Source organism: Spermophilus citellus (genome assembly GCF_964194105.1).
Source record: "Spermophilus citellus genome assembly, chromosome: 2".
Lineage (NCBI taxonomy): Eukaryota > Metazoa > Chordata > Mammalia > Rodentia > Sciuridae > Spermophilus > Spermophilus citellus.
The window spans coordinates 89,235,678-89,248,654 of record NC_138183.1 but is presented as its reverse complement, the minus strand read 5'-3'; the positions used below and the strand labels follow the sequence as shown (position 1 = coordinate 89,248,654).

General features: G+C 38.7%; 1 protein-coding gene across 4 annotated transcripts in view; it reads left to right on the top strand.

Moving 5' to 3' along the window:
- The window catches only part of LOC308640237 (solute carrier family 28 member 3-like), a 110,815-nt gene that overhangs the window by 28,081 nt on the left and 69,757 nt on the right, over window positions 1-12,977 (top strand). For 2 of the 4 annotated variants that reach the window (XM_081278459.1, XM_081278458.1), the window contains exon 2: window positions 616-738. In XM_081278459.1, the coding sequence (XP_081134585.1) occupies window positions 679-738 (60 nt within the window). In that variant the 5' untranslated portion in view covers window positions 616-678. Of the gene's footprint in view, window positions 1-551; window positions 739-12,977 lie in introns of those variants that run through there. The other 2 variants (XM_081278461.1, XM_081278460.1) reach the window with 1 other exon arrangement.

Below are 12,977 nucleotides of genomic sequence, written 5' to 3'. Positions count from 1 at the left end.
TTAAGTGACCACTTGGTTACCTTTCACTTATCTGCCATTTCTGTTGAGTTGGAGGATTTTTTAAAACAACTCAGCCTGAAGCAGGGATGTAGTGAAATGGCTTTCTAATGACCATTGTTCCTTTATTACCTAGATGACTCTAAACAAAAGGCTAATTTTCCCACCTCCATTTGTCCAAGTGGGACACAGAGGTAGTTGTATACACTGCACCTAACTTGTGCCTGGCTCAGAGTAGATGATCACTTGATAGGAACCAATCCTTACTTTCCCTGCTCTACCAACAACACTCCTTCCCTCAACACTATTCACAAGAAGAGAGCTATTTCACTAAGGTCTACAGAGAAAGTATCACGCCTGTGCACCACAAAAGTCTTCTTTCCAGAAGTGAACATGGAAAGCCTAGGATGGAAATCATTAGAAGGATAAAAGAGGTGGGCGGGCCTGAACCAGAAGCCTCCACTCCGCCCTTCTGGCCCCTCTGGCCCCACCCAATCTGGTTTCAGCCCAAGTCATTCCGGAGATTATTATAGAAGTTTCCAAACTGAAGCAATGCCCAGATTTCCGCCACAGCAGCTGGCATTTTGACATCAGCAGAGACTGTTTTCTTCTACCCAGGTACCGAGGACCTTCAGATAGGACATCAGAGAATTCAGAGCCCAGACAGCTGGTGAACAGAACATGGAGCTGACAAGTACAGCAGCCCCCAAAACCGAGGGCTTCAGCAACACTGGCTTCCGGGTGAGCACAACTTTCTTCTTCTGTTTGAAACCAAATAAATGGAAAAAAAAAATGCTCTTTCCTTACCCGCTTGGCAAGTTTCTTAAACTTAAGCAGTGGGATTACTGGGCCACTGTCAAGAATTTTAATGTCACATTTAGCCCACTATTTTCTTCTTGGGTTCTTTTGTGTTGACAAACCTGAAAAGTCTCTTTTAATGACTTAGGGTTGATCCAGACTTGCTCTGTCGCTAGGAAACAAAACTGCCTTCTCCTCCCTTTCTTCCCCCTCCGGCTCACAACATGGTTGCAGTATTTACCTGCAGGCATCCTTCCAAAGAATGGGGGGAATTCCATCTTGAATAGAGCAAGCATCTCAGAACTCCTTCCTTCTAAACTAGGTCCCACAGCCCCTGTCTGATAGTGGCCCTGGTGCCTGCCCCAGAACAGACGAGCAAGTCAGTCTCCTGTCATCAACCCAAATGCTGCTCATCCCAGGGTTGGGTGCCACAGTCTCAGAAGGAGCGTATTAAAAACACCAGGCAGGGTTGGGGTGTAGCTCAGTGGTGGGGTGTAGCTTGCTTAGCATGCTCAAAGACCTGGATTCTATTCTCAGTGCTGCCTTAATAAATTAATTTAAAAATTAATTATCCCTTAAAAAAAAAAAAAACAGGCTATTCCAATTTGGTGTAGGATGGGATTTTCAGAGTTGTTCCTGGGTGTGCTTCTTTTCTTGACCTGACACTTAGCATGAGAACTTTGGAAAAGACACAAAATCTGCAATGAGCATGTGTGAGCAGCCCCTTGGGCCTCATCATCACTAGAAGGACAAAACAGAACTTTTGGGTATTAATAAGAAAAGAAGAAGGGGAAAAAGGACTTTGACGTGAACCCTGATTCTATCTATAAGTTACTATCTCTCCGAGTCCCAGTTTGTCTATTCAATAGTCACAGGGATGTCCATCTGATAGTAAATGGGAGGAAAAACTTCTACCCTTTCAGGTACAATTCCTAAGGCCTGTGAATTAAACAAATGAAAACTGAGTTAACAGGAGAAAAGTATTACAAATTTTAGTAACTTTTTAAATTTCACACAGGAACCTCACAAAAAAATGAAAAGCCCAAAGAAGCAGTTAAACTTGAGAGTTTATGTATCATTTTAACAAAGGGTGTCACATTAAAAGAAGTGACTAGACAAAGGAAAGAGGTTTAGGGCTGTTCAGGCCAATAAATTTTGGGAAAGCAACTTGGAAATAAATGGCAGGGGGGACGACTAATGGAAGATAAAGCTGATTCTGGGAAGGTTTGCTTTTCCACACTTACCGCCTGGTGAAAAGGGTTGTTTTCCTCTTCCTTTTATGGGACAAAGGGACAAGGGAAATAATATGCCTTGCTTTTAGGAAGATGAGGGAGGGCAATGTGTTCACTCATATCTGCTCCTTCTCAGTCACCTTAGTTCAAAATATACTTCTGTGAGAATGGCATGTTTTGAAAGTGGCATACCCTAGTCCCCTGTATGAATATTAAATGATGGAAGGGGGCACCAGGTATGAAACCTGTTATAAGTTAAGAGAGTGAAATGAGGGGCTGCATGGGGGCAAAGCAGGTCTAATAGTGAGAAAAAAGCTGGTGCACATCTCTGCAACTGGCTGCTCACAGTAAGCAGGACACACCAAGGGCCCTGTTTCCTATCTCTCATGTTCCTCCATCAAAGCAGAGCCTCTCCAGGCTTCAGGGTTCTGAGCAGCACAGTACCACACCAACACCTCCATCACCAACAAGCAGTGACTGGCTCATTGCTTCCAAAGCTTGCTTTTCAACAAGAATTTCTGGATCTTGTATTTACCAATGCTAAGAAGGGACACCGATTCAAGGAGGCATGATACACTGTTTTTCCCTTGAGAAGGAGAGCAGGAAGCCTGATGTGGTGGTGCACACTTGGAATCCCAGCTGCTCAGGAGGCGGTGGCAGAAGGATTGAGAGTTCAAAGCCAGTCTCAACAATTTAGCAAGACACTAAGCAACTTAGTGAGACCTTGTCTCTAAATAGATAATAGCAAGGGCTGGGGATGGGACTTAGTGGTTAAGCACCCCTGGGTTCAATCCTGGTACCAATAATAATGATAACTAAAAGAAGTAATAATAATAATTAAAAGAAGAGGAGGAAAAGGAAGAGAAGAGGAGAAACAGGAAGAAGAGCAGGCTAGAGGCTTGTACCAAATCCACTTTGCCTCTATCCCATCCCATCCTTTCCATTCTCTTGAGTCATAATAAGGCTTAATTTGTAAATAAATATATAGTTGGCGCTGGGCGGTCTGTGGAGTCCATGACAGCATACAGAGGGAGAGAGAACTGCAGTTAGGACTTAACAAATGGGCAGGCATTTTCCAGGCAAGCAGGAGGGGGGTGGGTACACAGAACACTGCAGGCAAAGAGAACTGTCCCAGAGCCTAAAAGAGAAGAGCATGTGTCTGGGGTGGGGAACAGGAGGCAGGGGACAGCACAGGCTGGTGCCAGATCATGTGGCCTCCATGTGTGCTGAGGCATCTCAAAACTAAGATGACCAAATTATTTTTTAAGTGAGCCTAGTGGCCCTCTTGAAGGTGAATGAAAATGGAGAGAGATTCGTGTGCAGTTGGGAGATCAGTTAGGAAGTCAGTATAATCATCCAGATGAGGCCGGAGGCAGTGGACACATGCAGGGACGAGGTGCCAACACGGGTAAGAGGCTGTTCCTCAGGGGCCATCTGAGCTGTTCCTCAGGGGCCATCTGGAGTCAGGATCAGGGTCTGAGCGCTGCTCTGGCTCTCAGCCCTCCATCTTCTCCTGTAGGGTAAGGTAGTAATGGTACCTCAGGATTGTTGAGGGAATTAACTGAGGTAATACACATAAAAAGTGTTTGTAACACAGATATACACATTTATGAAAACAGTGCCGAGCACATAGTACAGGCAAAATAATAGTAGCTCTTGGTGTTGGGATTGATTAATGAGATGTCAACCTGGAAGTGCTTGCCTTTTTTAGACAGAAGATCGTTTCTTCTTTTTTTTTTTTTTTTTTTTTTGTTTCTTTGTTTGGTTGGTTGGTTGGTTTGGTTTTAGGGTTTGTTTTGTTGTTGTTGTTTTGTTTTTGTTTTCCTCTTTTCCCTCTCTAGCGCCCTCTCTCTCTCTCTCTCTCTCTCTCTCTCTCTCTCTCTCTCTCTCTCTCTCATTAGAATAGGGAACAGAATGAGTTTCATCTGAGGCTGTTGGTTGAAATTTGAGAGATTCCAGGCATTTTGACAAGAGTGTAGATCAAGTAGGGAGTTTGTGGTGCACATCCACCTGGAACCTAAATCACACAGATTTGGAGGCTGTTAGCATGGAGATGGACAAGGGTGTGGGTAAGACCACCACAGAGGGAAACCTGGGACACACCAGAGTTTAAAGAGTTGGAGTGCAGAGAAGGAAGCAGAGAGAGCCACAGGTAGGGACAGAGAAGCAGAACCAGGAGAGAGAGAGATGTCTGGAGAAGTCAAGGAAGACAGAACTAGAGGGTTCATAGGAAAGACCCCTGGGGTGGTGGGGGGGGGGGACATGGAAGAGGCCACAAACTCATTGCATTTGCCAAATAAGAGATTACTGGTGACCTGGGGCTGGGGGTGAAGAGGGGAAATTTGTGTTATGTGTGGGTATTAGACTAGGGAAAAAATGAAGGCAGCATGTATGCTCCTCTGGCAGGGGTAAGAGGAAAAGTGGAGAGGGTAATTTAAATTGTTATTACTGTAAAAAGTAACATACATAAAACAAATAAAACCAAGTATACAACTTTTTTTTGGTACTACAGATTAAACCCAGGGGTGCTTAAATACTGAGCTAAGTCTCCAGCCATTTGTTGTTGTTGTTGTTATTTGGGGGGTTTTGTTGTTGTTGTTGTTGTTTGTTTTTTTGAGACAGGGTCTTATTAAGTTGCTTAGGGCCTTACTAAATTGCTGATGCTTTGGGATCCTCCTGCCTCAGCCTCCCAAGCCCATGGGATTACAGGCATGCACTAATGCACCAGGTTGTCAGATATACGACTTCTTAAAAAGTGGACTGTGACTCAGATCAGAGAACAGGGAATTGATATCCCTCTGTAGCCCAATCCCTACACATGCTCACTAGTACCTCCCTCCCCAACTCCACCCAGGACTAACCACTGTCCCAACTTGTTGTCCTATTTCTCAACTTCTAACTATGAGTCCCAAAGCAGCACTTGCTTTTTTGACTTTATATAACCAGAAACTTACAAAATATATTCTTTGCTTATCTTTGAACATACATGGAATTAAGCAGGATGAATTCTTTTGTATCTGGCTTCTTTTGCTTATTTTTCAGCCATGGTATTACAAGTGACCGTAATTATCCAGTTTTAAGAATACATAGTCCTCTGTCTGGTAAATATTCCACAATTGATAATTTTACCCTGTGGACATGGTTGTTATTACAGTTGAAGTTTTTTGGAACTTCTACAGAAAACACAGCTGTGAACGCTCTTGGACATGCTTTCTGGAGCACTGTGACAATTTAATCAGGATTGTGCTCAGGAGTAGAATGGTTAGGTCATCAGAGTACATATACACTTTCAACTCTTACTAATAATGCCAAACTGTTTCCTAAATGACTGCACCAATTACACGTCCATCACCAGAGCGTGAGTTCCTGTTTATCCTCCACATCGTCACCAAAATTCAAATGGCTTTTTTAATTTCAGCCATTTTGGTGGGTGTGTGGCCATACAGTCATGCATCAATCAACAGCGTCCTTCATACATCATTAGGCAATTATGTTGGTGTGCAAACATCCCAGAGTGGACTTAAGTGAAACTCCATGGTGTAGGCCAATTAATTGTCCTGGCCTCTTGATTCAATTGAGATGTAATAAACTCAAGGTGTACAACGTTGCTGCCAGTGTAACAGCACACTGTACAGTACACATTTCTATCTTTCTTTTTTTCTTTGAAATCACAAAGACCATGCTCTAAAATAACAACAACAACAACAAAAGCATAGTATAGTAGATATATAAACCAGTAGCAGTCTTTGTCATCATCGTCATTATTATCATGCACTGTACCTCGTTGTGTGCACTGCGCTTCTCCACACTGGCAGTGCAATCCATTTGTTTACACCAGCATTATTACAAACACAAGAATGATTCCTCACACTGTGAAATCACGATAGCTACAATATCACAGGTTAATAGGCATTTTTCAGCTCTACTTCCGTCCTTTGGGACCACCATCACATATGTGGTCTGCCATTGACCAAAACATCATTATGCAGCACAGGACTCACTCACGTCATTGAGGTTTAAGTTAACTTTTCCCATGTTATTGATCATCTCATGCCAAATTTATAAAATACCTGTTCAAGTCTCCTGCCCATTTTCTCTACTTGATTTTTTCCTTTTTCTTTGTGATTTGAAAAAGTTACTTAAGTGTTCTGGCTACAAGCCCTTTGGCAGTTATGATTTGCAAATGTCTTCTATCACCCTAAAGATGTCTTCCAGTCTTTAATGATTTATTTTGATGAACAAAAGTTAGTCATATCATGGTCTCATTTGTCAGTTTCTTCTCTTTTCCTTTTCTTGCTTAAGGAAGTGGCTGAGTAGGGTGTGGCACATGTCTGTAAAGCCAGTGACTAAGAGGTTGAGGCAGGAGGACTGCAAATTGGAGGCCAACTTGGGCAACATAACAAAACCCTGTCTCAAAATTAAAAAATAAATAAATAAAAAGAACTGGGGAGATAGCTCAGTGGTAGAGCTTCCCTAGATTCAATATTTAGTATCACAAAATAATAACAATAATAATAATAATGATTTTTAAAAATTGTAAAGCTTCTTATTTTCACATTGAGTTCTCTAGTCCCCTTGAAATTGAGGTTAATATGTATTGTACGGTGGGAATCAAGTTTTTTTGGTTTTCTGCATGGACATTGAATTTATTTATTTGTTTGTTTACTTATTTATTTATACCAGGGACTGAACCCAGGGACAATTAATCGGCCCTTTTTAGTTTTTACTTTGGGACAGGGTCTCATCAAGTTGCTTGGGCCTCACTAAATGGCTGAGGCTAGTCTCAAACTTGTGATCCTCCTTCCTCAGCCTCCCAGGCACTGGGATTATAGGCATAAGCCACCATGCCCAGGTGGATGTCCAATTATTTCAGCATAACTTTCTCAAAATTTTTCTTCTCCCAACTCCATAGATAGTTCTCAAGTGTTCATATTTGAGGAAGGCTTCTATTTGGAATAAGGTGACTAAAAATTGTTTCCAAGCTAAAAGAAGGAAAGGAAGATCTGGAGAAGAGGAGAGGAGGTTAACAGGAAAGGAGGTCACCTACATCTCAGAATCTTTAAAGATGAAAATTCAGGCAAGCTTTTGAAAGAGCACTTTTATTAAAGGGTTCCCTTAGGGTCCCATCTCTAATGTCCTCCCCAAGAAAAAGCATCACCTTGCTACAGATGGCCCTCAGAGGCACAGAGACTGCTCGCTCTGGAAGTCAGTAGGGTGGAACCCACTTAAGAAAGTCTTGGGGCAGGACTAGACTGGGCCTCCACTGCACAGAGGAATGGCTGAGTTACTCAGTGATTTTCCTGGTGAGTCAATCCTGCTGACAGCTCAGAGGAAGGGTTTGTTAAATGAAGATTGAAATTCTCAGCTCCTCTGGAACATTGGCATAAACTTCTCAAGCAGATACGATGAGTATAGAAATTCTGAGGTTCTGGACTTACATGCCTGTAATCTCAGCTATTTAGGAGGCTGATGTAGGAGGATTGTAAATTTCAAGCTAGCCTTGACAATTTAGCAGAGCCATATCTCAAAATAAAAATTAAAAATATTTTAAAGTGATGGTGGTATGGCTCAGTGGTGGAGCACTACTGGATTCAATTCCCTGAATCGGGGGAAAAAAATATTTATTTATTTATTTGTTTATTTATTTATTTATTTCTGATGTTGAAAATAATTATTCAAAGTAAAGGGAAAGGGCATTGTTTCTCCTTAAGACACTATTTTGGGAGGTCACCATGGGTCACACTCAGGTTGAGTAGTTTTACACATCTCTCAGGATGAGCTGGGCTAGAGCTACCTAGATGCCTTTCACAACTGAAAAAAAGTACAGAAAACATAAAACAATAATTTACTTTTGTGATGGAAGTTTTAAAAATACATCTTCTTTCCTCAAATGTGCTGCATCCACACTTATTTCTAGGGGAAAAGCGCCTACGTGAAGATAACCAAAGTCACTTTCATGACAGCCCAGAGGAAAAGTATTTAGAGATCTAGTATTTTCCTCATTCAAACATTCCTGAAGTGATTTCCTTTAAAAGAGGAGACGCTTACTCATCATCCATTGAGACATAGAAAATAGGAAATCATTAATAATGTGAACAGACTAAGGTACTTGCTGTGGGCTGAAGGCACAAACATCTAAGAGATACATAGCATAAGCTACATAAACAATTTTATTTTTTGGTACCAATCCATTAGAAGTGTAAGATGAAACAAATAAGGCTGATTTTAACTATATTTTATTTACATTTTTCATTTGTTTCATACTGGATACTTTGAAATCCAGTGTGATTTTTTTATATCCACATGTCAACATTAACGCTAAATTTTTATCAGGAATACTTGATCTGTATTTAGATTTCATAAAATGTGTAATTACAAAAGTAGATTCATAACCAAGTTGTTCCAAACGTACTTAAATGTTTTCTAATCAATTAACCTAGTGTTCATTTTTCAATTTAAACTTAAGTTAGTCAGAATTAAATTCAGGGCATCTGTCACACTAGTCACATTTCAAGTATTTAGCAACCACTTGTGGCTGGTGACTATTGCACTTACGACTCAAGGAAGGTACATGTTTCTTGGTTTTTCAATTTAAAAAAATAAAAATCTGATTATCTTTGACCTTTAAGGATCTGACCATCAAGTTCATGCCATAAAACTAAAAGAAATTAACAACATTAGGGATTTTTCTCTGTAAGATTAGTAGTAAGGACTAGGAATGTGGCTCAGATGTAATATTTGCCTACAACTGATGAGGCCCTGCACTCAATCCCCAGCACTCCCCTCCACCAAAAAAATAGTCAGTAGCAATATTTCCTTTTTTCATTCCTAATTTTAGTTATTTTCATCTCTTCTCCCTCTCTTGGGGCAGAGGTTTTTCTTTGTTGGGAAATTTATGATTACTGATTCAATATCCAGATTTGTTAAAGGTCTGTTGAGATTTTTATTTCTTCTTGAGTCAGTTCAGGTAATGTGTCTGTTTTTGTGAAGTTGTCTATTTCATCCAGGTTATCTAATTTGTTGTCATATAATTATTCATGACATTCTCTCCATCCCCCCACTCTTTTTTTTTTTTTTTTGTCAGTATTGGGGACTAAATCCAGGGCTGCTATACCACTGAGTTACATCCTCTCAGCCTTTTTATTTTTTTATTTCAAGACAGTGTCTCACTAAATAGCTGAGTCTGCCACAGACTTTCGATCCTCCCTCCTCAGCCTCCTGAGTTGCTGGAATTATAGACAAGTGCCACTGTACCCTGCTTTCATAATATTTTCTTAATATCCTTTTTATTTCTGTAAAGTTGGTAATAATGGCCCCACTTATATTTCTGATTTTAGTTTCTTTGATCTTCCTTTTTTCTTAGTCTAATAAATATTTGTCAATTTTGTTGTTTTGAAAGAATCAACTTTTATTTATCTCCACTCTAACCCTTATTACTTCCTTCCTTTGGTAGTTTTAGGTTTAGTTGGGCTGGAGCTACCTAGATGCCTTTTCACAAATGAAATAAAGTACAGAAAATTTAAATACCTTTTCTGTATTCTAATAGTGGAAGTTTAGGTTGTTGATTTGAGATGTTTCTTCTTTGCTAACATAAGCAATTACAACTTGAATTTCCCTCTAAGCACTACTTTAGCTTATACAAATTGGTATGGAATGTTTTCACTATTATCAAATTGTTTCCTAATTTCCCTTAGATTTCTCCCTTAATCCACCGATTACTGAGGGGTGTGTTTAATGTCCACATACCTTATAAATTTCTCCCAACTGTCCATTATTCATTTCTAAATTTGATCCAATGTGATTAGAGAAGATACTTTATATGATTTCAATATTTTTAAATTCATTGAGATTTGTTTTGATCTAATGCATGATCTAGCCTGGAGGATATTACCAACTGCACTTGAGAAGAATTTGTATGTACAGTTGTTGGTGGAATATTCTGTATATGTCTCTCAAATTGATAGCATTGTTCAATTCCTCTATTTCCTTATTGATTATCTCTTTACTTTTCTATCTTTTGTTGAGTATAGGGTCTTGCAATACCCAACTATCATTGAATTTCCTATTTCTCCCTTGAATTCTGTCAATTTTTTCATATGTCTAAGAGCTCTTTTATCAACTATGTATAAGTTTATAATTTTATTTGATGAACTGACCCTTTATCATTATAAAATATCCTTTGTTTTTAATTTTTTAAAAAGTTGTCTTGAAATCTACTTTAAGCCATTTGAGTTAGCTTTTATTACTATTTGCAGGACATATATTTTTCTATCCTTTTAGCCTATGTAAGTCATTGAACCTAAAGTGTCTTATAAACAGCATATATTTGGGTCATGCTTTTTCTCCATCCACCCAATATCTGCCATTTGATTGAAAGCCTTAATCCATTTATATTTAATGTCATTATTGATAAAGTAGGACTTACATCTGCTATTTTGTGTGTAATATACATCCACTTATATACAGTTATTCCTTTATATCTATGGCAAATTGGTTCCAGGACCCCCATGGATATCAAAATCTCTAGATGATTCAAGTCCCTTATCTTAAAAACGGTATAGTATATACCTATACCTTACACACATTGCCTCTTATCCGTTAACTCATCTCAAGATTACTTATAATTCTCATACAATGTAAAATATGTATAAATAATAATATTCACTCTACTGTGTTGTTTAGTAAATAATGACAATAAAAAAGTCAGAACAGACACAATTTTTTCCAAATATTTTTACTCCATTAGAGGTTGAATCTATTGATTCAAAATTATAGAGGAATGTATATAAAATACCTTTCCTCTCAATTCATTACTTCCTTCTTGTGGTATATATTTTCTAGTATACCAATTTAATTCACTTGTTTTTTTAAATATTTCTTCACATTATTTTCTTGAGTTTTTTGGGGGAAATTGCTATTAACATCACAATTTATAAATATCTCACTAGGATTAATACCATCTTAATTTCAGTAGAATATAAAAACTTAATATGGGTCCATTCTCTTCCCCTTCTTTATGATATTGACATAATTTTTATAACTATAAGCCCATTAATATATTATTTTGATTATCACTTTATGCAATGGTGATTTTAGTCATATAGGAGAGAGAATGGGTTACAAAAATATTTACTTGCACACTTGCCTTTGCTGATGTTCTTTAGGTCTTCATGTGGATTTGAGTTACCCCATTGGGTCCTTTCATTTCATTCTGAAGGTTTCCTTGCAGAGCAGGTCTGCTAGCAGTGAATTTCCTGTTTTTGTTTATCTGGTAATGTCTTCCAATTTTTAAAGAACTGTTTTGCTAATATGGAGTTTTATATGTACCATTTTTCTATAGTACTTTGAATATGAAATTTCCCACCCTTCTGGCCTTTGTGGTTTCATGAGACATCAGATGTTATATTTATTGAGGAGCTATCATATATGATGAGTTGTTTCTATCTGGCAACTCCTCACGTTTTTCATCAAATTTGTGGACTTCTCAACAATTATTTCTTCAAATTTTCTTTCACCTTCTTCCCTCTCTCCTCTCCATCTGGAACTGCCACTGTGCTTATATGCTTGATGGTGCCCCACAGTCTCAGAGCTTCTAATTCTCTTTATTGTTATTCCTTAGTAAAGATATTATTCGCTTGCTTTTCTTTAGCTCTTTGAAAATGGTTTCCCTTTAGGTTTTTTTTTTTTTTTGACATATTTAAAATAGACGATTTCCTGTCTTTGTTTACACAAGTCCAACATCTAGGCCTCCTCCTGGACAGTATTCATCGACTGCTGTTTTCGTTTATATGGGCCATCCCTTTGGATGAAAACTATTATTCTCAAAATATACTGTGGGAGGGCTAGGATTGCAGCTCAGTGGTAAAGCACTTACCTAGCATGTGTGAGGCACTGGGTTCAATCCTCAGCACAATATAAAAATAAATATTAAAAAAAGGTATTGCATCCATCTACAACTAAAAAAAAATTAATATATTGTGGGAACTTTGGAAAACGAATTGTCCTCTATTTATAAGGGTTTATTTCTTTTGCCATTTGTTGCTTCTGTGATGGTTGTTACTCTTAAGTTTGTTTAGTGACTTAACCTCGTAATTTTGTGTGGACTGTATTCATTATCATGTGTTAAGTGGAACATTCCCAGGAATTTCTGAAGCTATGGACATTTGATCCCCCAGCTTTTCCATTAAAATTTTGCTCAGCTTGTTGTTTGCTCCACCTTGTTATCACCATCTCAAATACCTGCCTGTTAAACAATTGCCCTCAAGGAAATAGTACTGTATGACCTCAGAGTCAGATCAAACAAAGACAAGCCTTGTGAGGAAGTCTTCCAAGGAACTTCTAGAGAGGTCAAGACAGACAATTTTCAGGGAACTGGGCTTTAGGGCAACTCCAACCCCATTTTATCTCTCCATAGGCTGCTCCTTTTCATTCTGGTTGCAAACTTTTTTTTTTTTTAAGTCCTGTCTGGAGAAAGGAGAATGGAATTAGGGAAATTAAACATACTACAGAGCTTGCTGTTCTGAGATCTGAATCATTTTATCTGAAAAAGAACTCTGAATTGGTGTAAGCCTTTGCTTTTTGTTTTTGGTTTGTTTGTCTGTTTTTCCCTAGAGTTCTGAAAAAGTAACTTTGACAGTTTTATCAGTGTGGTGAATGGTATTGGCCACATCTCTGGGTTGGAATGCACTGCCTGATGAGTCAGGGGTAGAGCAGGGCTGAGGTTCTGAGGCTTACAGCAATCACTGCTGCCCTTTACCAGAAGCAGAGAAAGAATTTCATCATCTAATGATCACAGGAAAAATTTTAAAAAAAAAGGAAGAGGAGATTGAATACTGTTCTTTCTACCATGAATATCCTAAAAGAGATGTCCTGATTCAAGAGACTTCTTTGCGGGCTCTGCATTTGGATTGCATGAGCTATGACTGGGTTTGTTATCCATATCTAGGTCCA